General features: G+C 35.7%; 6 protein-coding genes across 7 annotated transcripts; 3 read left to right on the forward strand and 3 right to left on the reverse strand.

Annotated features, from left to right (window-relative positions):
• Window positions 1-571: 571 nt before the first annotated feature.
• On the forward strand, window positions 572-1949 carry LOC106311560 (L-type lectin-domain containing receptor kinase VIII.2). The gene has a single exon (XM_013748761.1). The coding sequence runs from the start codon at window positions 593-595 to the stop codon at window positions 1793-1795; it is 1203 nt and encodes a 400-aa protein (XP_013604215.1). The 5' UTR covers window positions 572-592; the 3' UTR covers window positions 1796-1949.
• LOC106311561 (immediate early response 3-interacting protein 1-like) lies at window positions 1621-3060 on the reverse strand. Its single transcript, XM_013748762.1, has 2 exons — window positions 2960-3060; window positions 1621-2315 (listed from the first exon to the last, which is right to left on the reverse strand). Exon 2 carries the CDS (start codon window positions 2306-2308, stop codon window positions 2072-2074), a length of 237 nt encoding a protein of 78 aa, XP_013604216.1. The 5' UTR covers window positions 2309-2315; window positions 2960-3060; the 3' UTR covers window positions 1621-2071.
• A 127-nt stretch (window positions 3061-3187) lies between these two features.
• LOC106311559 (fructokinase-like 1, chloroplastic) lies at window positions 3188-4927 on the forward strand. Its single transcript, XM_013748760.1, has 2 exons — window positions 3188-3935; window positions 4113-4927. The coding sequence occupies exons 1-2, from the start codon at window positions 3246-3248 to the stop codon at window positions 4803-4805; spliced, it is 1383 nt and encodes a 460-aa protein (XP_013604214.1). The 5' UTR covers window positions 3188-3245; the 3' UTR covers window positions 4806-4927.
• On the reverse strand, window positions 4841-8844 carry LOC106311558 (uncharacterized protein At1g04910). Its single transcript, XM_013748759.1, has 7 exons — window positions 8040-8844; window positions 6923-6995; window positions 6743-6813; window positions 6549-6637; window positions 6091-6456; window positions 5528-6004; window positions 4841-5450 (listed from the first exon to the last, which is right to left on the reverse strand). Exons 1-7 carry the CDS (start codon window positions 8643-8645, stop codon window positions 5186-5188), a joined length of 1947 nt encoding a protein of 648 aa, XP_013604213.1. The 5' UTR covers window positions 8646-8844; the 3' UTR covers window positions 4841-5185.
• Window positions 8845-17264: 8420 nt separating this feature from the next.
• On the forward strand, window positions 17265-19565 carry LOC106307526 (mitochondrial uncoupling protein 1). Its single transcript, XM_013744506.1, has 9 exons — window positions 17265-17510; window positions 17907-18122; window positions 18204-18282; window positions 18379-18512; window positions 18602-18700; window positions 18796-18900; window positions 18991-19065; window positions 19151-19237; window positions 19328-19565. The coding sequence occupies exons 1-9, from the start codon at window positions 17433-17435 to the stop codon at window positions 19370-19372; spliced, it is 918 nt and encodes a 305-aa protein (XP_013599960.1). The 5' UTR covers window positions 17265-17432; the 3' UTR covers window positions 19373-19565.
• An 11-nt stretch (window positions 19566-19576) lies between these two features.
• On the reverse strand, window positions 19577-20869 carry LOC106307529 (reticulon-like protein B12). 2 transcript variants are annotated; one of them, XM_013744508.1, is made up of 4 exons: window positions 20432-20869; window positions 20192-20366; window positions 19886-20097; window positions 19577-19799 (listed from the first exon to the last, which is right to left on the reverse strand). In XM_013744508.1, exons 2-4 carry the CDS (start codon window positions 20359-20361, stop codon window positions 19651-19653), a joined length of 531 nt encoding a protein of 176 aa, XP_013599962.1. In that variant the 5' UTR covers window positions 20362-20366; window positions 20432-20869; the 3' UTR covers window positions 19577-19650. The 2 variants fall into 2 exon arrangements, with proteins under 2 accessions (XP_013599962.1, XP_013599961.1); XM_013744507.1 differs by having other exon boundaries at window positions 20192-20372; window positions 20473-20867.
• Window positions 20870-21373: the final 504 nt, after the last annotated feature.

A 21373-nucleotide genomic window follows, 5' to 3' on the forward strand; every position in this document is an offset into this window, starting at 1 on the left:
TATATTTACTTATTATTTATTTTTCTTTATATTGTATATTTACTTATTTAATGCAATGTTTCTATTTCTTAGATTGTTTATTTACTTATTATATATTTTTTCTTATATTGCAAATTTACTTATTATTTATTTTCTATTTTTTAAATAATAATGCCACGTGTCATATTTCGGGAGAATTTTTTTCCGCTGATGTGGAGGCTCTACGAAGCCTCAAAAGGTCTCTTTTATTAATATAGATTTTATTTTATTTTGACATCAAAGAAGATTTCTATTTTAATATATTTCAAAGAGTTATTTATATTAAAATATTTAAAATACTGTATAAGAAACAAAAATAAATTTGCCAAACACATAGCTAAGCTTTATTTATAAAAATGCATTTCAGAGTTTAACTTTTTATCGGCCCATGTTTCATTAGCTGAAAACCCACTATGGGTGATACAAATGATGATGATCAAAGCTCCATCCTGCCATCATTTACAACTTTGATTAATATTTACAAATGATGATGATAATGCATTTTCAAAGTAATTGATTGATGTTTAATGAGAAAGATGAAAGCATAAAAAAAAAGAACAAAGATGAAGCATTTATGGGGTTTACCATAGTGAAGGAGACAAAAGTCGCTACCTTTAACGCTTTCACTTTGTCCAAGTGCTTCTCTGTTCTCTCTCTCTGCCCGCACCACACACTTTACTCTCCCTCTAACAGTAGATCTCATCTCCCATTTCAAACCCTAGAAAAAATCAATCAAACTCAATTAACCACAATCCAATCTCTAAGCCTTGCTCCATTAATGGCGACCTTCACTCTCCAAAGGTCACTCCTTCTACTCCTGCCTTTACTCTCACTCTTCTCCACAACATCTGAAGCTAAACCATCCTTCTTCACCTTCACCAGCTTTGACTCCGACGACATTGCTCTGTTCGGCGAAGCAAAGCTCCTCGACGGCGGGTCCTCGATCTCGATCCAGCTGAATGACTCAGTGAGTCATAATAGTGGGCGAGTTGTCTACAAGAAACCCATCAAGTTCGTCGAGACTAAGTCCGAGTATCCCGCCGGATTCTCTACTTTCATCGCTTTCTCCGTTTCTCCTGATCACGGTGGGAGACTCGGGTTCGTCGTGTTTCCGGTTAACGGAACGTTTGAACTGTCTCTATTCGAAGTAAAGTTCGATACTTTAGATAGAGATTCGAATGTGACTGTGAATGTAGATGGTACTACGGTTCCTGAGGAGATTCGCAGTTTCACGATAGCTAACTTGGAAGAGGAGAATAAGGAGAAGGTGTTGTTGTTGTACGCTTGGGTTAACTACATAGCAGGTGGACAGTTTCTAGAAGTCCGGTTAAGCAAATCAGAAAGCTTCGAACATGTTGATCCTTTGATGTTCAGTAGGATTGACTTGTCGGGAATGTTGAAAGGTAAGGGTGAGTTCATGGTTGGTGTGAAGTCGTGTGTTGGGAACGTTAATCTCCATTCTTGGAGTTTAGAAGCGAGAAGCGTCCCCAAGGGTGAGCACTCTTATGCGGCGATTATGGTGGAGAAGCTCATAGAGGAAGAGGAGGCGAGGAAGAGGAGAAGAGCGCGGGCGTGGGAGATTGTGACTTGCTTTGTAATGACTTTTGGATCTACAGGGCTTGTGTTCTTCGCCTTGATGCATATATGGGCAGCTTTCAAAAGGAACAATCTTGCGATGGTGATGCAGGAGGAATGTGGGATCAAGACGAAGGAGTTCGAGTACGAGAAGATGGAGAAAATGGAAGCTGTTATGAGTAAAACTGATAGCACAAAATGAAAACAAGTGAAGTCAAGTGTTGTGATATCTATGTGTGTGTGTTTAGGATACGCGATCTTTTATGTAATCAAGTAGATTCTTCATTGGCTAATGTAATGTAGCCCACTTGTTTTCCTTTCATGTGTGAACTTTGCAACATTGTTTCTCTTTGGCATGATTAGTTTGTTTCAGCATGTAAAATGATCCACACCCAACTTGACTACAAGGGATACTTTTGACTAGGTAGAAGAGAACCTTCCTACATTAGATATGTAATGCAGTTTATACACAAAATCTTTAACCGGCGATAATCTTCATGGCGATGACTACTAGGTTGATGAGCAAGAGGGGCAATCTCATGTACTGGCAGGCGTAAATTAGACCGATGATTTGGCCTTTGGGAGAGTTTCTTCTACCGGTTTGGTGGAGTTTTTCGAGTGTCCATCCTCTTGGAGCGAGGAAACGATCTTCGTTGAGGATTGCAAACGCATTTGCAAAGAGGAGCAGACCTTTTATCAATGTCCAGAAAGCCATTCGTTCCCTGTGTTGCATAGAGTTGTAAACAACCAGAATCAGCGAAAAGATAATGGCACAAAAGATTCTGATTCATGGCACACAGTTTAAACCATGACGATAGCAATACAAATCTCGATTCTAAGCAATTCTATAAAGGTATAATTAGCACAGGAATTACTTAGTTTTCTAGCTATTTGGTGCCTAGAAAGGATCGTTCCTGCCTTGCAATGGTAGCTACCGAGGAGTAGTATCTCGAATTCATACTTTATTTCAGGACTCATCGAGATAACATTGCAAAGATACTTGAAGCTAAGCATGAGATATATAGCCAATCACTCTCAGTCTCAGTACATAAAATAAGATAAGCAACAGAGATATGAATGGTGACAATCATCAGGATCAAAACGCAGCTTTCAAATAGTAGATTAACATCAAGTTAGTTCAAGAAACTCTTCATCAAATCACAACATCATGAAACCGCAAACATTTCTTCAGGCTCAATAGGAACTTCCATCCGTATACGACTGATCTAAACGTGAGATAGATACTGTAATCGAGGATCCAACGTTGGTTACAGAATCACCCAAACTGAATCGAACGGTTCACACATAACAACATGAAAAACGCCAAATCTAGCAAAAGCAGTGAAATCTCGAAAGCCACACTTACCGGCGGGAAGAATTCGACGGTGAAGACGGCGTGTGACGGAGATAATCGAATCGTCTGTGAGATTTAACCGCCGGAACCGAGGGAAGTAATAATCTTCGTGACTTCGTCCTCTTCTTATATAAAGCAACGAGTAGAAAACAACACGGTTCGGGTTTTTTCACGGGTTGACCCGGTTTGATAAGAATCCGGGTCAGGACCCGATATGATTTTTTTTATTTTCATTTTCAAAGAGGAAGAAGATTTGGATAAACCCCTGGGCACATCGAAGTAAAAACGAAGACCCCTCATGGCTTCACTTCATCTCTTTCCTCACCTTCACCATTTTGATTCTACCATACATCGCAGGGAGATAGTACCTCACAGCCGGAGGCAATTCCAATCTACGAAAGCTTCGATTATCACAAACGGAGCCGCAGCGGCTGAAACCGCTAAACCCAGTCGCAAAGGGAAGAATAAGAAGAAGCAAACCTCGACGGTTACCGAAGAGACGAATCCCGATTCGGATCCGGATTTAGTGGATTACGACGACGGGATGGACTTTCCGTACGACGACCCGCCTCTCGTCTGCTGCTTCGGAGCCGTGCAGAAGGAGTTCGTTCCGGTGGTTCGAGTCCACGATAACCCGATGCACCCCGACATTTACTCCCAGTGGAAAATGCTGCAGTGGGATCCGCCCGAGTTCGGGCGGGCTCCGGGAGGCCCGCCGTCTAACGTGGCGATCTCGCATGTTCGGTTAGGTGGTAGAGCTGCGTTCATGGGGAAAGTTGGTGGAGATGATTACGGGGAAGAGCTTGTTTTGATGATGAACAAGGAGAGAGTTCAGACGAGGGCTGTGAAGTTCGATGAGGGTTCGAGTACTGCTTGTACTCGCGTCAAGATTAAGTTCGAGGACGGGAAGATGAAGGCGGAGACGGTGAAGGAGCCGCCTGAGGACTCGCTTCTTGCTTCGGAATTGAACTTAGCCGTGCTCAAAGAGGTAAAGTCTTTCACTTTAGGGTTTAGGATGAACACAGTTCTTATTGCAAGTTTCTGACTTGAGGATGAATCATATTGCTAATGAGTGGTTTCATTTTGATGAATATGTTTCGGATCATGAAACAGAGAGTACCTTTTGTCTTGGCGTTTAAGCTGTTTTGTTTACTTCAATATGCAGGCGAGGATTTTTCATTTCAATTCAGAAGTGTTGACGTCACCCACAATGCAATCAACTCTATTCAAGGCAATACAGTGGTCCAAGAAGTTCGGAGGGCTTATTTTCTTTGACTTGAATCTTCCGTTACCGCTATGGAGATCACGGAACGAGACTCGGAAGCTGATCAAGAAAGCATGGGACGAAGCCAACATCATCGAAGTTTCGCAGCAAGAGCTTGAGTTTCTACTCGATGAAGAGTACTACGAGAGGAGAAGAAACTACACACCGCAATACTTCGCTGAGGATTTCGAGCAGACTAAGAACCGGAGAGACTATTACCATTACACACCTGAGGAAATCAAGCCGTTGTGGCACGATAATCTGAAGCTGTTGGTTGTGACTGATGGAACACTTCGGCTACATTACTATACTCCCAAGTTTGATGGTGTTGTGGTTGGGACGGAAGATGTGCTCATAACTCCTTTCACTTGCGACAGAACGGGTTCCGGTGATGCTGTTGTTGCAGGCATTATGAGGAAGCTGACAACTTGTCCTGAGATGTTTGAGGACCAGGATGTGTTGGAGCGACAGCTCCGGTTCGCAGTTGCTGCTGGGATCATATCGCAGTGGACAATTGGTGCGGTTAGAGGCTTCCCAACTGAAAGCGCGACACAGAATTTGAAAGAGCAGGTTTATGTTCCATCAATGTGGTAATTAGAAAGATCAAGAACTGAGCTTCTTCTACTAAATGTTTTTGAACAATGTGAGATTTATACTGATTTCAAAACTGTAATCCAATGTACAATCATTTTTTGTGTGTTCACTGATAACAACAATGTGAGAGGGTGGTGAGAACATGATAACCTAATGAAACTTATGTTTGGTTAAGAGACAAAAATTCTCTATAGCCGATCCAAGTCTTGATGCTCTTTCTGTAAGGACAATCGATTCTACAAGCCGTCTGAGCAGAACTGGGGTTACCTCTTTTCCTATGTTGTACAAAAACGCTATAAACTCGATGAAAGTTGTTCTCTGTCCTGATCCTGCAGTGTTTGACGTGGGAATCTCGACTGTTTCTGATTACTGCATCAACACTATCTTAAGGCACTCTTCTTCCATGTCTTTGTCTCCGTTCTAAGACTTGATTTTTTCCCAGAGCTGCGAGAATAAGACTTGTTACAGATGCAATCAGGTTGTGGGTTCGCATAGAAATTCTCCTCTAGCCTGGGAAGTGCAGCAGGCAGTCTCGCATATGGCGTTCCAGTCCTGTCTCTGTTTAGTCGCTTAACCTCTGAAGCAAACTCTTCCCAAGATATGAAACCATCATCAAAATGATCTATCAGTCTAACAAAATTCAACCTGAAATAAACACAGAACAAATCAGCAAACAAGCAGTGAATGAACTACGAAAAGTTATATTTCATGTTAACATATACCTGTCTGGATTTATAGATTTCCTAAACCCTTCAAACCTTCTGTGCCCTTGTACCGCCTTAGCCATGTTTCCATCATACGTATACACAAAAACATCGCTTTCAAGGGCCACAATGTAGTCCAACGCAGCAAGCCGGTTCTGGTATGGACTGAAAGGCTCCAACTCTTCTTCAGTTGCAAGAGTTGAATGAGAGAAGACATTTGGGTACTCCGCGCGGAAAGCATCCATACTCTTGCTTCCATAGATTTCACCAGCAACTATATATACAGTTGTGGAGGATGGATATCCCATTGCCTTTAGAAATATGGCTGCTTCTCGCGGAGACATAGGACATCCGCCTTCAATCCGTCTCTCTATGCTATCGATCTCTTTCTCCTTCCAGTGTTTGACATTGTACCTCATGATTCTCAGGTCTTCGGCTTCCTCAGATGTAAGATTGTGGCTGCAACCTGTAAAGGCAAGCATGTCCTTCTCGTATCTGCAAATTTAAAACATTTGACTCAAAACCAAGATCCAGATAATATCCCTTGCTGATTAAAAAAAAGAAAAAAATGCTGGATTTACCTCAAATGCAGAGCGATATACGGCTCACTGTTATTTCTTAAACGGTTAACCAATACATTTCCCAGGTCCTCGATCTCCTTCGTGTACGCCAGTGCCTTGTAATTAGCACGACATCTCAGTCTTTGGATCGATGGTGGCAAGCCATTGTTAGCAAGCCGTGAGTCGGTAAGCATGAACTTTAACACCTTGTAACGTTTTAGAAGTGGCAGCATTTCGCTTCTGTAGTAACTAGCCTTTGACCAAGAAACAGGGGCCTTGAGAAGAGGCTTCATGTCGGCATACTCAGGAGGCAAATACTCTACAATGTCAACATCGTGTTTCAGTACACTCATGAAGTTTCTCCAGTCGAAAATATCTTTGAACGTGCTGCATACAAAGAATCTTTATCAGCATTCAACTTATTTTTAGTAATATCGTATGACATCATCAATAATATTCACAAGATATAAGGACAAGACCTCGGGTCAGTCCAGAAAGATTCATGGTCGAGAAGAGGAAGAACAAGAGTTGCATTCATAATCTTGGCAACAGCAACCATGTCACATATCTACATTTTGGTAAAAACGAACAAAGAACAGTAAATCAAAAGAAGCTCGCTGTGGCGAATCATGAGATCAAAACCTTCTAAAATACTGTGGAAGTGAGAACTCACCCCAGTTCTCATCTGATTCAAACCTCCATTTGCGTGTACTATAAGATATCCATTGGTCTTTTGGCCCAGTCCTGGACAAAGACATATATCAGATCCTCATTCCAGGAAATAAACAAGATCTTGATAATTCAAATACTGCAAATGCGTCTGAAGAAGAACTAAGAAAAGCACGCAACATACTCGTCTTGTTCTTAGGACGCGCCACACATTGACGATACTGCCCGCTTTCAGGTTTCTGCCAAATTTCCGGAATCTGTAAAAAGCAACAGCCAAACATGAAACTGCATGATAAGATCCTTAAAACTGATGCAGCAGGAAAGTGTTTTGTCTTCCACATTACAAAAAAAACAGAGGAAATGAATAAAAATAAGCTCATTCTCAATCTGTACGACCTCAGATTACAGTGATCACAAAATCTTTCGTACCTTAAGTCTATCAAGTGAAAAATTCAACAAGTTACATAAGCACATACTTACAGAGATAAAAGTTTTTAACTCAGGGGTACATCTACTCAACGATGGCATGAACTGTTAATATAAACCCATATCAACTGGATCGTATTAGAACTTTCAGATAAAAAAAAAAAAGGTTTTAAATCTAAGACATCTCAAACTATGCCACAACAAAAGAAAAGGCCATACACTGTGCCGAACCTAAAGGTCAACTGAAACCGTAGGAAAGTGATGATCCACGTCAAGGCCACCCAAATCAATTGACTATTAATGCCCGTCAAAGTCTCCCTCCAATATCAAAATGTAGAGCTCATAAAACGAATTTCTTTTTCAGATTATTCTAGCGCCACCGAAACAATAATCATTCACTTATGAAAATCATCAAAGAATTCAACTTTCTACCTAACCCACTTCTCCTTCATCTCCCCCCAAGTGCAAACACAATATCATTGAAACTATTCAACTAAGTTGCAATCGCGGCCGAAAATTTCGATCATAAACCCTTGAAGGGCTGAACAGTTTTGATTTTCTTGGGAAACAAGCAGAAAAATGGTAAATTCAGCAGGCGCCACAACACAACACACTAACATGATTGAATTTGATTAAGCACTGACCTAATTAAAAGATTAGATCAGTGTTTAGAGAAAACAACCAATAACAAGTTAATCTAACGGCTAAAACTCTTGAAATACGTTACTAGGGGATCTAAGAGGTCACATGTTCGAATCCCGATGTAGATTTGTGTATTATCACGACGATTGGCTTTGTTCATCGGATAAAGGAACATTGAATCCGTAAATGCTAACGTGTAAAGAAGAAGAGAGAAGGAATGAACAAACACTCACGGGAAGCTTTTCGAGGACGCGCATTGGCTGGGACGAAGCTTGGTTTTCCCCAACTTCGCGTTGCGCCATTGACAGATCGTCACGGAGCGATCTAACGACGACAAACTCGCTCAACCGCGCGTGGTCAACCACGCGCACACCGCCTATGAGGTAGACACTAAGGAACACGGACGCGACAACGAGAGCCATGAGGAGACCCAAGATCCGACGCCCCACGTTTTTCCCAGATCTAAACCCTTGCCCCACCACCGTCCCCGATCCACCGCCGCCGCCGCCGCCTTGGGAAAATGGAGATCGGAATTTACGGAGGAAGAGGTAGTGAATCGCGGGGTGGTTGTGGAATTGGTGGTAGTGATCGTGGTGGTAGTGAGATCCAGTAGACGAGGAACCTTCCGAAGACGTGGCGTCTTGACCGCTCGTATCTCCGCCGTCCAATTCCGCAGATTCGTTTCCGGTGGATAAATTGACTGTACTGCAGAAATCGACGGGATTCAACTCATTCAAGGGCCGTTCGGAGACTACATCCACACGGCGGCGGGTCGTGGTGGTTGGTCCGGCAGGGACGGGTGCAGCGGGCAAGGGGTTAATCGCTCCGGCGACAGACATATCGCCACCGGTAAAAGGGGATTCAGAATTAGAAAATGGAAGAGAGAGAGAGAGAGAGAGGGATGATGATTAGTCTTAGGGGGGTGTTACGTGGCCATGTTCTGACTTTCTTCTTCTTCTCTATAAGCCACCGTCACCGTGAACTTTGGCGAAGCTGAGACGCCGAATCTCGTTTGTTTGTCAGCTTTTATGTTGGCATGCGCGTTTATATATATATTTTTTTTGTTTTAACCAGCGCGTTTATATTTTCTGTGTGACTGTTCTAACCATTTCGTTTTTCTACCGACCGTTTGCATTTATTTATTTGTGGATAACAATTTTGAGAATTCATTCATCACGTATGTTAACACACGCGGATTTAATAAGAGAGATTTATTGTTATCTAAATTTTATATTAGGGTTTGATAGGCAGAGCCCAAGAGCATCGTTATCGCACAAACCTTTAATAGGTTTTTTATTATTTTTTTTTCTTTTTTGTTTTTGTCTAATTAAAAAAAAAATAATCGCAGACCGCCACGTGTCAGCGGAGTCCGCGAACAGTTGAAAAAACCCACCGAAAACGTTTCTTATTTGGCGACTTGGGCATACGGTATTTGACGACTTGGGCAAACAATAGTGGGCCCCCCACATAAGAAACGCGCGATACAGATGCTCTAAGCATTAACATCTTTATTATCCGATCAATATTTTCTTAAAGCATTTAAATAATGCAAATTTGCTCTCTATCACGTGAAACTCAGAGGCCTTGATTGGTAGAGCCCCTGTTCAAAAACGCGGCCGCCTAGGAGTTGTTCGGAGGTTGATCGCGGTGAACATGTCCAAATCGGTGTAGCTAAGCGCTGATCCGCGTTGACTCGCATATGACTGCATAATTTTCGCGTTGACCGCCTAATTCCCGCTTAATTTTCACCTAGACCGCTAAGTTTTTTTTTCCGTTCGTGTAAAGTTGAAACACGGTTGATTATTTTTTACTCATTATTGACAGATTTTTGTGTAATTATTCATTACCAAATAATTACAATTAGCCATCAAGCCCAAAACAAACACATAATTACTTCATTTAGGGATTTTTTCATACCAAACACACCATAATCTAAATCTTTCCACGAATCAAAAAAAGACTGTTTAAAACTATATATAAAAAATTATATAATTATGTCTAAGAACATGTGTCATCATGTTTAAAATTAGCTAATTATATTTTAAATATATTAAATTGTATTTAAAACTACATCCCGCGTAATTCACGAGTACTCCCCGATTTTTCGGTAACTCGCTAGGCCCGGGGTTACCGCCCAACTAGCGCCTAGCGTAGTTCCGAGCAGGGGGTAAAGCATTAGCATTATGATTTACATTATCCTATCAAGATTTGTTAGAAAAGCATTTAAAAAGCATTTAGTAAATGTTAATAATCTCCAAATGCTCTCTGGTCAATGCTCTCATATGAAGCTTTTAGAAGATCATTTGCATTTATAATTTATAAAATTAAAGAAAATATATAATTAATATTTTAATAATATCGTAAAATTATTTTTATATCCAGAAAATAAAATTTTGATTTCTAAAATAAATTTACAATAAAAATATTTTTTTAAATAGTATTTTACATTTAAAACATATATAATTATATTATATTTTAAATATGAAATATTATAATTATATTATATTTTAAATGTGCAATATTATTTTTTAAAATAGATATTTTAATTTTAAAATTTTATTTTTAAAATAATAAATTTTCGTTATAAACTTAATTTTGAAATTATTAAATCAAATAAATTAATTTCATATCTTTTTAATTTTATATATTAATATATATATATATATATATATTAGATTTGTATTCATTAGAAATAAATATATTATATATTATATACTAATTTTATAATCATTTTAAATATCATATTCATATTGATTTACCAATCATTCTATTAAACAGTTTAGCAAAATCATACAACTTATTTAGCATATTGCTTCTATAGCATACTGCTACTGTTTTATCAGCTCCTCTGCCAATCAAGACCTTAGTAGAACAAAATATAAAAAAAAATTATAAAACAGTTTAATATAATTTATTTATTTTATCCAATAATATCATAAAAATATATTTATATCCAAAAACCTATCTTGTTTTTTTTAAAATAACTTTAACTAAATCTTAAAATAAAAGGGCAATTCTCCTAAATATACTATTTTCAAGCTTTTGTCATAAAAATAGACACTAAAGAGAAAAATGACCAAAATGTTTTATTTAGTAAGTAAAAAAACTCTAATACCCTATATATATATATATAAAAATTGTATAGTTTTAGATTATATGTTTTCAAATTCGAAATTTTTTATAAAAATAAATTTTTGAAATTGTTTTTTTTAAATTATTTTTATTTTTTTTCAAATTTTTATTTTCAAATTTTTAATATTTATTTTTTATTTTATAAAATTTTAAACTTCAATCTCTATTCCCACCCCTTTACTCTAAATCTTAAGGTTTGGATTAGTTAACCATATGGGTATAAGTGTATATTTACCTATTTAATTAAACATTTTGGTCATTTTGATCTTTAAAGTCTATATTTTTGACAAAAAAAATTAGTGCTATCCTATAATATTTCTCAAAATAAAATCCTCTTTAAAAAATAAAATATGAAATTATTTTTCTATAAAATTATTTCACATCTAAAGTATAATTAATTATATATAATTAATATAATTCATCATATATATTAATTTACATATAAATTATAAATATAATATATCTATATTATTCAAAAATAAGCCAATTATAAATTATATATTAATTTTATATGAATCATTTATTGTTATATCAATCACTTTATTAATTGCATCTATGAGAGCATACTATTTTTTTTAGCATAATATTTCTATATCATACTGCTATTGCTTTGTCATCAATTATGCCGATCAAGATCTTAATTGAATTATTAACATATAGATTCTATTATATTCCATTTCTTTATATTTGAAAGGATTTTCTAAAGAAAAAATCTAACTTTGGTGAGAAATAAAAAAAAAAAAATTTAACGAACTATTGGGTAGGCCTGGGATTTTTATCCATAACCGAATACCCGAACCGGAACCGACCCGAAATGAACCAGTTCGGTTCGGTTTCGGTCCTAGACAATTTATCCAATGGGTATTAGTGTTAATTATCCATGGGTATCGGTTCGGTTCCGGTTTTTACCCAAAACCGAACGGGTACCCGTTTAATCCGAATTCTATGCTTAAAAAACATAGATTTGTATCTTCTGAGTGTCGAACCCGGGGTTGATAGGCAAAGCAACAACTGTAATACCACTAGACTAGTTCAACTTTGTTGTATTTAATACATGTTACTAATATATATATACGATTTCTATTTACTTTTCTTTAAAAAAATAAAATAAATAAATAAAAAACTGGTATATAATTATTTTATTTTGCAAATATTTATATAATTCACATAAGAAACGGGTACCCTGAACCAACCCGAAACCGGTAGTACCCGATCCGAAACCCGAACCAAAATCTACTAAGTACCCATTGGGTATAGAATTCATTTATCCAAAAAACCCGGACCCGATCGGTTCCTATCCGAACCCGAACCGAATATCTGAAGTCCCAGCCCTACTATTGGGGGTGATTGGTAGTTGTTGTAAGTGCTGTCTACATCCATATTTATTTCTAAAGCACCAAATTCAGAGCAATCAAGCTTTAAATTTTTTTTTGAAACCACAACTCTTGAAATAACCTAAGTTGTACAAGTGCTCTGCAGAGCCAAATATCCAAATCAATTTTGTAGTGCTTTCCATAAAATTTTACAGCAATAAAATCTAAAGCCACAGCAAAAAGTTTACAGATTTTTTTCTACAGCAAAAATTTTAAAACTACAGCCATTACCAATCAGACCCATTATTCAATATTTTCCGAGACTAATAAAATTTCTGTTTTAATTTTACTAAATTATCGATTGGTTGTTTAAATGATCATACACACATAAGTTAATCGAAGCAAAATGAAACTTCTTAATCCTACTCCACCACAGAACACGATTCGTCTCGAATATTGAAGGTTGTAGACAAGATGGTGAACTAAGACTAACATTTAGATGAAATAGAGTGTTCGGTTATTAAATGGTTTAACTAGTAGGATTTGGCTCAAATTTGGTTTAGTAACTTTACTCGGTAGTTACACATGTATATGTATGTGTGCGTGCTCTTTCGTTTATTAGCCAATTGATTCGGTAGATCTAAACCTTAAGCTGTGTTAGGTAAGAAAGGTTAAGCAAATGGAGTCACAACTCACAAGGGCTCAGCAAGAAAGAGTAAAGAACCGTTGAAAAGACGGTAGGCTACCGAATCACCGAGCAAGAAAGAGTAAAGAACAGTTGTAAAAGACAGGTAGGCTACCGAATCACCGAAATTTAATGCATCGCCATAAGTATTCTACCTCTGGTGAGTATAGTTGTTTTTTTAATTTGAGAATCGAGGTGAACACCGGATAAATAGATCATTGTATTTTCTTGTTTGTTTCTTTTTTCTCTTGCAAACCAAGATCAAACGAAAGAGAAAGAGAGAGAGAGCCTAAGAGAGAATAACTGCTTTGAAGTTCAACATCGATGGCTACAAAGAGTATAATAACTCCCTTTTTGTCAAATCTCGATGGCTACAAATATTTTACCCAATTCATGAATCCATAAAATCAAAGCACACAATGTTTGGTATCTACTCTCTCTCTAATCCCTTACAACACTGGCTAGTCTGGCTTTAATCATTTTACACCTCACAACACATGTATCATAATAGAAGTGGAATAACATATATGAACGTCCACATGTTATCACGATAATGACACTACCATTCAAAGTTGAATCATACAATAATACATTTCGATGCACATTCCATGTATATTAATCCCGAAACATTACAAAATGTATTCGTAGCCACGTGTCATCACCAAGATGATTCTTAGAAACCTTAGAAAAATAAATTGGTCTATATAAATATATATTATACTATTTATTAAACTAACTATCAAATTGATTATTAGTGTACAAAAGAATATTTTTTTCTTTTCTTAAATAAAAGCTACGAAATTACCTAATATGATTAACATATATATGCAATTAATGCTTATGAATAATATATATTTGATAACAATTTTTTATCCTCTATTTTTTTTTAATTTTATATTATTAAAAGAAATTAAACAATCACATTAAGCATATAATAAAAAAATATTTTTTCTTATATGTTATATTTTAAATTTTTTTAAAACGACTATAAATTACTAAAATGGTAAAAGTCTCACAATAAAAAATTTGTGACCAATAGTTTAACTTAATTATTGTTCAAGCAATATACAAATGATCATAAATCGTATGGATATGAAGTCTCATTAATAGATATTCATATTATATATATATATATATTAATATCATTTAAATTAAATTATATACTATATAAAAATATAAAAAGTTAATATCAAAATTTACAGTGAAAAATTATTGAGATCTTTATATTCTAATTTTGAAATTTGTATTGAAAATATCACATTAAAAATATTGTGACTAACAGTTTCAATTTTTGTTACCGCAAATATACAAATGTAAATAAAATCATATGAGTAAGAAGTGTCAATAATAAATATTTTTATTAAAATATACTATATATATATATATATATGTCAATATCACTAAAGCTCAATTATATACCATAGAAAGTAAATAAAATGATTGTTTTGATATATTTACCAAAATCATGATTATAAATTAACAAAATATATTGGTTTTAATTTATGTGCTTACTCTAATATATATACTTTTGTGCATACAAATTATTTTTTAAATAGGTGGTTTCTAATATGTTATTTGATCCTGACAATCTCAGAAATACACTTCTTCAAATCAAAGTAATTTTTAATATTAGAAGCACTATATATATATATATATATATATATATATATTTCATTCAGATTAAATAATTTAGTCATGTTATTCCTAAAAGCTTTTAATGAAATATCATGACAATATTCCAATCACCTCATTTTGAGTTTTTTCGAAGAATGAGAGATTTGATCATTTATCTAATATTTGTTTCTCTTTAATACCATATCTAGCTATTATAATTGTAAAAATGAAATATGTGAGCTATTTATTATAGGTTTTCTGGTTTATCATTTAATGAATCAAACATTTCTTAATTTATACATAGTTTACATATAGTAAAATGGTAAAGTGTTATATATATTTTTATCGGTATACTTTTGAGTAACTAAACCTCAAAAGCGTAGGTTACTAAATAAGTAATTTGTTTTGTTGTTCTAGAATTATATGATTTTTAAACCGAGCTGGTGAATATATACTAGACATACATTTATATTCTGAGTCTGCACTTATATTTTATATCAGCTTGATATATTAGATTTGAACATTAATATGTGAATAAAGTTTGCGGGCAATTTTTTTCAAAATTTTGATTCTTAGATATGATTCTTAGAAAATCTAATCATCTTTCGTCATTTTACATTTGATGTTACATATCTGGTTTTAGTGATTTGTGTCAACCGGAAAACTTAATTTATTTTTGTGCATATGAAATCTTAAAAATAATTAAAATGAGTTGTAATACGTTAACTCTTCAACAACGATAATACATTTGAGAGAACATCATTTGTATAAAAAACTCGTTCCACGCGGATAATCAAGTTACTATAGTATAACCATTGACTTTCAATCTTTGACCTATAACAAATATTTAATCCAATAGCAATTTCACGATTGTTAAACTAATGAAACTACTAGAGTTTGTGATATGATGAACATTAAACATGTTAATATACAAAATTTCCCAAGATAAAAATAAATTTAATTTCTGCTTATCCACCTGTCTAGCATGTAACACATAGCATATATATGGTATAGCAAACCTATGTGTTGCTTTCCGCATATATATGAACTAGTGTGTGGTGCGCAGCACCGGACAAATCTCTTATGTTTTTATTTTTTTTATTTAAAGGTATTAAAGCCAGAATTTGATTAACAAACTGAAATTAAATTAAATACTCACACAAGACCATTTTACCTTCTCAACATCCTTACGCTTTGACTTTGTCCTTTCAACAGCTGAAGTTATATTAAATACTCACATGTAATTTACAAATAAGACTAAGTCTAACTTATATACAGCTAAAGCTACATTTATAAAATAACTTTGATTAATCATAAGAATATGAGTATACTTAAACAAACCATTAAACTTATCATGTATCTCTGATTAACCGCAGCATATAAACTTATGTTATTAGCTCACCGAATACAAATATTAGTTTGGAGCTTTTGTCTTACTTCTTTATGTCTTGCTGTTCATGTGTTTTTCCTAATTTAACTTGCAATCTATGACTGATTTCTAGGGCTATTCAATGTGGTAAAACCGAACTATACCGAACCGAACCGAACCGAAATAGACAATATGGTTTGGTTTTGGTATATACCATATAAACCGAATGGATATAATTTTATAAAAACCGTAGTATTTGGATATGGTTTGGTATATAACCGATTAAATCGAATAAACCGAACAAAACCGACTAAAAGTAGAAACATGTAAATATGTTCTATTTTATAACAATACATGAATATCTATTTGTTATATAAGTTAAACTTGTGTTAATATTGATTTCTCTTATTATATTCGTAGCTCCTATACCCACCGTAGTACTTTAATGGTGTTTTCAATTTATATTTTGTTTTAAAATCTATTGTACAATAGAAAATAATTAAAACATAAATACTTTACCTTTTATAAGAGTTTGTTCCTCGTAGACTTTCATGTCTGAATGTTCTATCTTTTTCCTTTTTAGCTGGATCTTACTCTAGATCTCTTTTCACTATTGAATTAATCACAGGTAATTCAAAGCCATCATATCCACTTTTCTTGAATCTTCATAGCCACAAAGAAGAAAGATAACAACCAGAGAATACAGTTTAATGGAACTCGGCTGATTCGTACCACTATATACGGGTCTAATTCTGTATTATAGTATTGAAATTGAAAAAGAATTAGGAGTGTAATTTTTTCCTAATCTATTTACTTTTGATCGAGACTTTGCTTCCATTTGTCTACCAAATTTTACAAATATATAGGAGCAGGAAAAAAAGCTTGTGGAAGGAAGATTACGGGTAGTGGGATACGTGAGATACAGTTTTTGACATTTTAATTATTTTTAAATTTTGTAAATATAAATTATGTGACAAATTTTGATCAGTGACTTGCAATTTAGTATATAAATGATATAGTAAATATGTAATGTATAAACATATAAAAACGAGGAACATAGATATGAATAACAAATTATTCCGACTAAACTTTCATATATAAATATAATTTTCTTTTGGAATGAAGCATGTGGAGATTTGATAAATTACAAAGAAAATAAACGAGATATTCAGAAGACTTATTAAATAACATAAGAAATTCGGGGATAATTAAGAGTGATAAATATCTTATTTTAGCGTGGCGTGGTGTCAGCATTTGTTTGATTTTCTTCAAGTTAATCACAGCGAATAATCAAATCTTAGTGGATGATTAGTGTGACACACACCTGCAAATATATTATTTATATATATGAAGTGGGCCCACACATTACCTTCTTTTATTTATTTCGTAGCAGAGCGAGAGAGAGGGACGACGATCTTTTACTAAAGCAGAAACTCTCGACACCAATCGTCGTCGCTCTTCCCGAGATTCGAAACTCTTAAACTCCCTCTCGTATCTTTCTGGATCGAAGAAGATGGTAGCTGATAGCAAATCCGACCTTTCGTTGCCCAAAACTTTCGCCTGCAGTGCCTTCGCTGCCTGCGTCGGCGAGGTACTTTCCGAGAACTTTCCATGCTTCGATTTGTACGCGCAAATGTATTGCGAATTTTCCATGAAAACTCTGATCAGGTTGTTGATCTTCGTTTTTTCCATCGTATATCTATTAGATTCTATAAACCGTTTCTCCAGATGATATATTCTCATGTTTAGTTTCGATTGAACTGATTCGATTTCAACAATCTGAAGGATGAGAATATTCCATCTCGATTGTGTTAAACCGGTCAGATCTGTTGCTAGAGTTTTGATTGCAGTGTTTCACGATTTTAATTATGCTTTTTTTTTATATATGATTCTTGCGCGAAAGGAATATGAAGTTTTCGTGGTGGAATCGATTTTGTTAATAATGCAATGTAAGCTGTCTCTGAAATTTCGCATGCAATTGGATCAGGTGTGTACGATTCCGTTGGACACTGCGAAAGTTAGGCTTCAGCTCCAGAAGTCTGCCATTGCTGGAGATGTCACTCTCCCTAAGTATCGAGGATTGCTTGGAACTGTTGGTACCATTGCAAGGGAGGAAGGGCTTCGTTCACTGTGGAAAGGTGTTGTTCCCGGATTGCATCGTCAGTGCCTGTTTGGTGGTCTTAGGATCGGAATGTATGAGCCGGTGAGTTTCAAATTTTACTTCTTTCTTGCTCTAACAAAACCTGCTGCTATTCATCGTAAACCAGATTGTTGTTTTACTCAGGTCAAAAACCTGTACGTTGGGAAAGACCATGTTGGTGATGTTCCATTGAGCAAGAAAATCCTTGCTGGTTTGACAACAGGTGAGCGTAGCCTTAGAAGAAACTGATGATGTATCTTTCCATCTTTATCACTTAACTGGCTTGTTATTGTTGTTGTTGTTGCTGTCTGACTCTTAGGTGCGCTGGGTATCATGGTGGCGAATCCCACCGATCTTGTGAAGGTTAGACTTCAGGCTGAAGGGAAACTACCTGCAGGTGTGCCAAAACGGTATACTGGATCGCTGAATGCGTATTCAACTATTGTTAGACAGGTATTTATCCCGCCATTGAAGTTGGGGTTATGTATGCGTTTGCTTAAACTCTGCTTCATATCTATTTAATTTGGCTCTGGCTCTGACAGGAAGGAGTCCGAGCTCTTTGGACTGGTCTTGGACCTAACGTGGCAAGAAACGCAATCATCAATGCCGCTGAATTAGCGAGTTACGATCAAGTGAAACAGGTACGAAACAAACTATTCCCCCGCTTCTTTTTCTAACTAAGGATCCTGATACTTGAACTAATGTTCGTGTTTTTTTTTTTTCCTTTCTATTTCAGACAATCTTGAAGATTCCAGGTTTCACTGATAACATTGTCACACATATTCTAGCTGGACTGGGAGCAGGATTCTTTGCGGTCTGCATTGGTTCCCCTGTTGACGTGGTATGATGTTTATCTACACATGACGTTAACCCATGAGTTTGTTCCTCTATGCTTCCTGATTTTATTCTTGAATATTGTTGTGTGGCACAGGTTAAGTCAAGAATGATGGGAGATCCTTCTTACAAAGGCACTATTGACTGCTTCGTCAAAACTCTGAAGGCGGACGTAAGCAACTCTTTGCTCTCTCTGGGAATTCTAAACATAACCCCAGAAAATGTTTACAAATCTTGAGTTTTTGTTTCCTATACAGGGTCCTATGGCATTTTACAAGGGTTTCATCCCCAACTTTGGACGTCTTGGCTCATGGAACGTCATCATGTTTTTGACCCTCGAACAGGTAAATGGCCTAATGCAACTTTTACTGTATCAACTCAATAACGGAACCTCTCTTTTTTTTCTAATCACTGTTCTTAATACGTTGATCCAGGCAAAGAAGTACGTCCGGGAACTAGATTCGTCCAAGAAACACTGAGAAACAAAATCTTAACCAGAGAGAGAATAAGAGCAACAATGTTTTCTTCTTAATTTCGGTGGTCGAGATAGGCCAAAACTTCATTGAATATTGTTTTCGGGATAGAGGTTGTTTTCAAGCAAAACTATGAAATAAATTTATGTGGGTTGCTCTATATATTGACTGTACCGTTCAAACATTTATCAAAAAGATACAATTTCTTCCCTTGCACAAAACTGAGGAACCAAAAATAAATAAAAACTCCTGAAAAGAAGAGAGAAATAGAGACAAAGCGAGTCTCAGCTCTGTTTCGTATGTTCCGGATAAGCCCATATCTTGAATCTCAGGTAAAGCTCTTTAGCTTTGTTGTAGATGAGCACTATAGATCCATCTATGCAATCCTCGTATCTCTCACAGAAAGCTGGAACTGCCATCACCACCAAAACCCCTGCCAAAATAACCAAAACCAACAGCCACGGTTTAATGAATCTTCCAGGTTAAACCAGTTCAAGTCTACTAGAGATATTAACTGACCAGTGTGGCAAAGTGTTTGAAAATCCATGAGGCTTCCAATGAATGCTATGAGAAACAGATAGACTGCTACTTTAATAAACAACTCTGAGTCTCTTCCCATTGCAATGTCATACGATACTTGTAGTAGTTTATTCACATGGATGCGCAACAACTTGGAAGCTTCTTCAGCCATTGCTTCACTTACTTGAAACTCTGTTAATGGCGGTGACGGCCTAAGAGCCCAAGGGATATATATAAACAATAAATTATAAAAGAAAAATATTTTAACTACATTGGATCTCTTGGCAGAGACATTTTTGGTTTTACCTGTTGAGGATGGATGCAGATTTGGACCAGAGAAAGAGAATAGAGAGCAAGAGGAGAAGAACACTTGAAAGAAGAGTGAGGATGGTATAAGAAAATGTCTCAAACACCATCCATGATCCTATTGTTACTGCGACTATACCAACACTCACATTCTTCTTCCTCCACAGCATCACATCTGCAACTGCAGATTCATTTCATAACAAGGAAAAAGAAACGTTACACAAGTGAGAGACCACTTACCTTCTATGATGGATTTGGTAATGATATATGGATTCACTCACCAATGCCACCTCCCAGAATCTCATGTACAGTCCTCTCTTTGTTGAACAGCTTTTCCAAAGAAGAACCCATTCCCATTTGAGAAGACAAATCAGCAACAGGACTCCAACTTGGATTTAGATTTTCTCAGATCCCAGAAGTCTCCAAGATATTATGTCAGAAACAGATCATCAAGTGCAGATGAATCACAAAGTCTCAAAGCGAAAGAACGGCATGAATCAGAAGAAGAGAGTAAGAAAAACAAAAAAGGTGATGAGACTAAAGTTGGGTCATCACCATCATCAACTTTGAATATAATAAACTAATAATTCTTCAAAGCTATTATATGCTCTGTTAAGAAAAGAGAAAATATATGTTTGCCTCTTGATGTATTATATCTATCACCTTCCAGCCTAAAAGTGTTAACCCTTCTACTCCATGTTTTTAACAACTGTACAAAATGGTCGGTATTATCAAAGTTTGTATTTTTTAATCTATTAATTTTGTCCAAATCATTTAATTGTTTAACTAAAAATTATTGACCAAAAAAATACTGAATTCAAACAACAGAAGCAGTATTTATCATACAGCAGAAGAAAAAAAAGTATTAATCTATTTCATCTTAATTTTCTTAAATGATTATATAAACAAATATTTGAAACTTTTACCATTTCAGTATTTAATCAAGGGATGCTGGATTTGGACCCGAGGAAAAGTGAAGATTGTGTAAGCAAAACTCTCAAAGACCATCCATGACGCTATTATACATTCTTCTTTCACATCTGCAACTGCAGATTCATTTCGTTAGGAGAAAAAGGTTATAAAGTCGAGACTTGAGAGAGAGAGAGATTTACAAGACATGGACAAATGTGACCATAGATTAGCTGAAGCTGAATTTGGAGTGTGGACTGGTGTTTGGATCTT

The sequence above is a fragment of the Brassica oleracea genome, chromosome C8 (genome assembly GCF_000695525.1).
Source record: "Brassica oleracea var. oleracea cultivar TO1000 chromosome C8, BOL, whole genome shotgun sequence".
NCBI lineage: Eukaryota > Viridiplantae > Streptophyta > Magnoliopsida > Brassicales > Brassicaceae > Brassica > Brassica oleracea.

Excerpts from the sequence above, each read along its gene's own strand:
- LOC106311559 (XM_013748760.1), top strand. The coding sequence starts at position 3,246 with ATGGCTTCACTTCATCTCTTTCCTCACCTTCACCATTTTGATTCTACC. Across the intron at positions 3,936-4,112 it reads ACTTAGCCGTGCTCAAAGAG|GCGAGGATTTTTCATTTCAA; the intron begins GTAAAGTCTTTC and ends TTCAATATGCAG.
- LOC106311560 (XM_013748761.1), top strand. The coding sequence starts at position 593 with ATGGGGTTTACCATAGTGAAGGAGACAAAAGTCGCTACCTTTAACGCT.
- LOC106311558 (XM_013748759.1), bottom strand. The coding sequence starts at position 8,645 with ATGTCTGTCGCCGGAGCGATTAACCCCTTGCCCGCTGCACCCGTCCCT. Across the intron at positions 6,638-6,742 it reads TGAATCAGATGAGAACTGGG|ATATGTGACATGGTTGCTGT; the intron begins GTGAGTTCTCAC and ends ACCAAAATGTAG. Across the intron at positions 6,005-6,090 it reads TATATCGCTCTGCATTTGAG|ATACGAGAAGGACATGCTTG; the intron begins GTAAATCCAGCA and ends TTAAATTTGCAG.
- LOC106307529 (XM_013744507.1), bottom strand. The coding sequence starts at position 20,548 with ATGGGAATGGGTTCTTCTTTGGAAAAGCTGTTCAACAAAGAGAGGACT. Across the intron at positions 20,373-20,472 it reads GATTCTGGGAGGTGGCATTG|TTGCAGATGTGATGCTGTGG; the intron begins GTGAGTGAATCC and ends ATGAATCTGCAG. Across the intron at positions 19,800-19,885 it reads TCAAACACTTTGCCACACTG|GGGTTTTGGTGGTGATGGCA; the intron begins GTCAGTTAATAT and ends TTATTTTGGCAG.
- LOC106311561 (XM_013748762.1), bottom strand. The coding sequence starts at position 2,308 with ATGGCTTTCTGGACATTGATAAAAGGTCTGCTCCTCTTTGCAAATGCG.
- LOC106307526 (XM_013744506.1), top strand. The coding sequence starts at position 17,433 with ATGGTAGCTGATAGCAAATCCGACCTTTCGTTGCCCAAAACTTTCGCC. Across the intron at positions 17,511-17,906 it reads TCGCTGCCTGCGTCGGCGAG|GTGTGTACGATTCCGTTGGA; the intron begins GTACTTTCCGAG and ends CAATTGGATCAG. Across the intron at positions 18,123-18,203 it reads GGATCGGAATGTATGAGCCG|GTCAAAAACCTGTACGTTGG; the intron begins GTGAGTTTCAAA and ends TGTTTTACTCAG.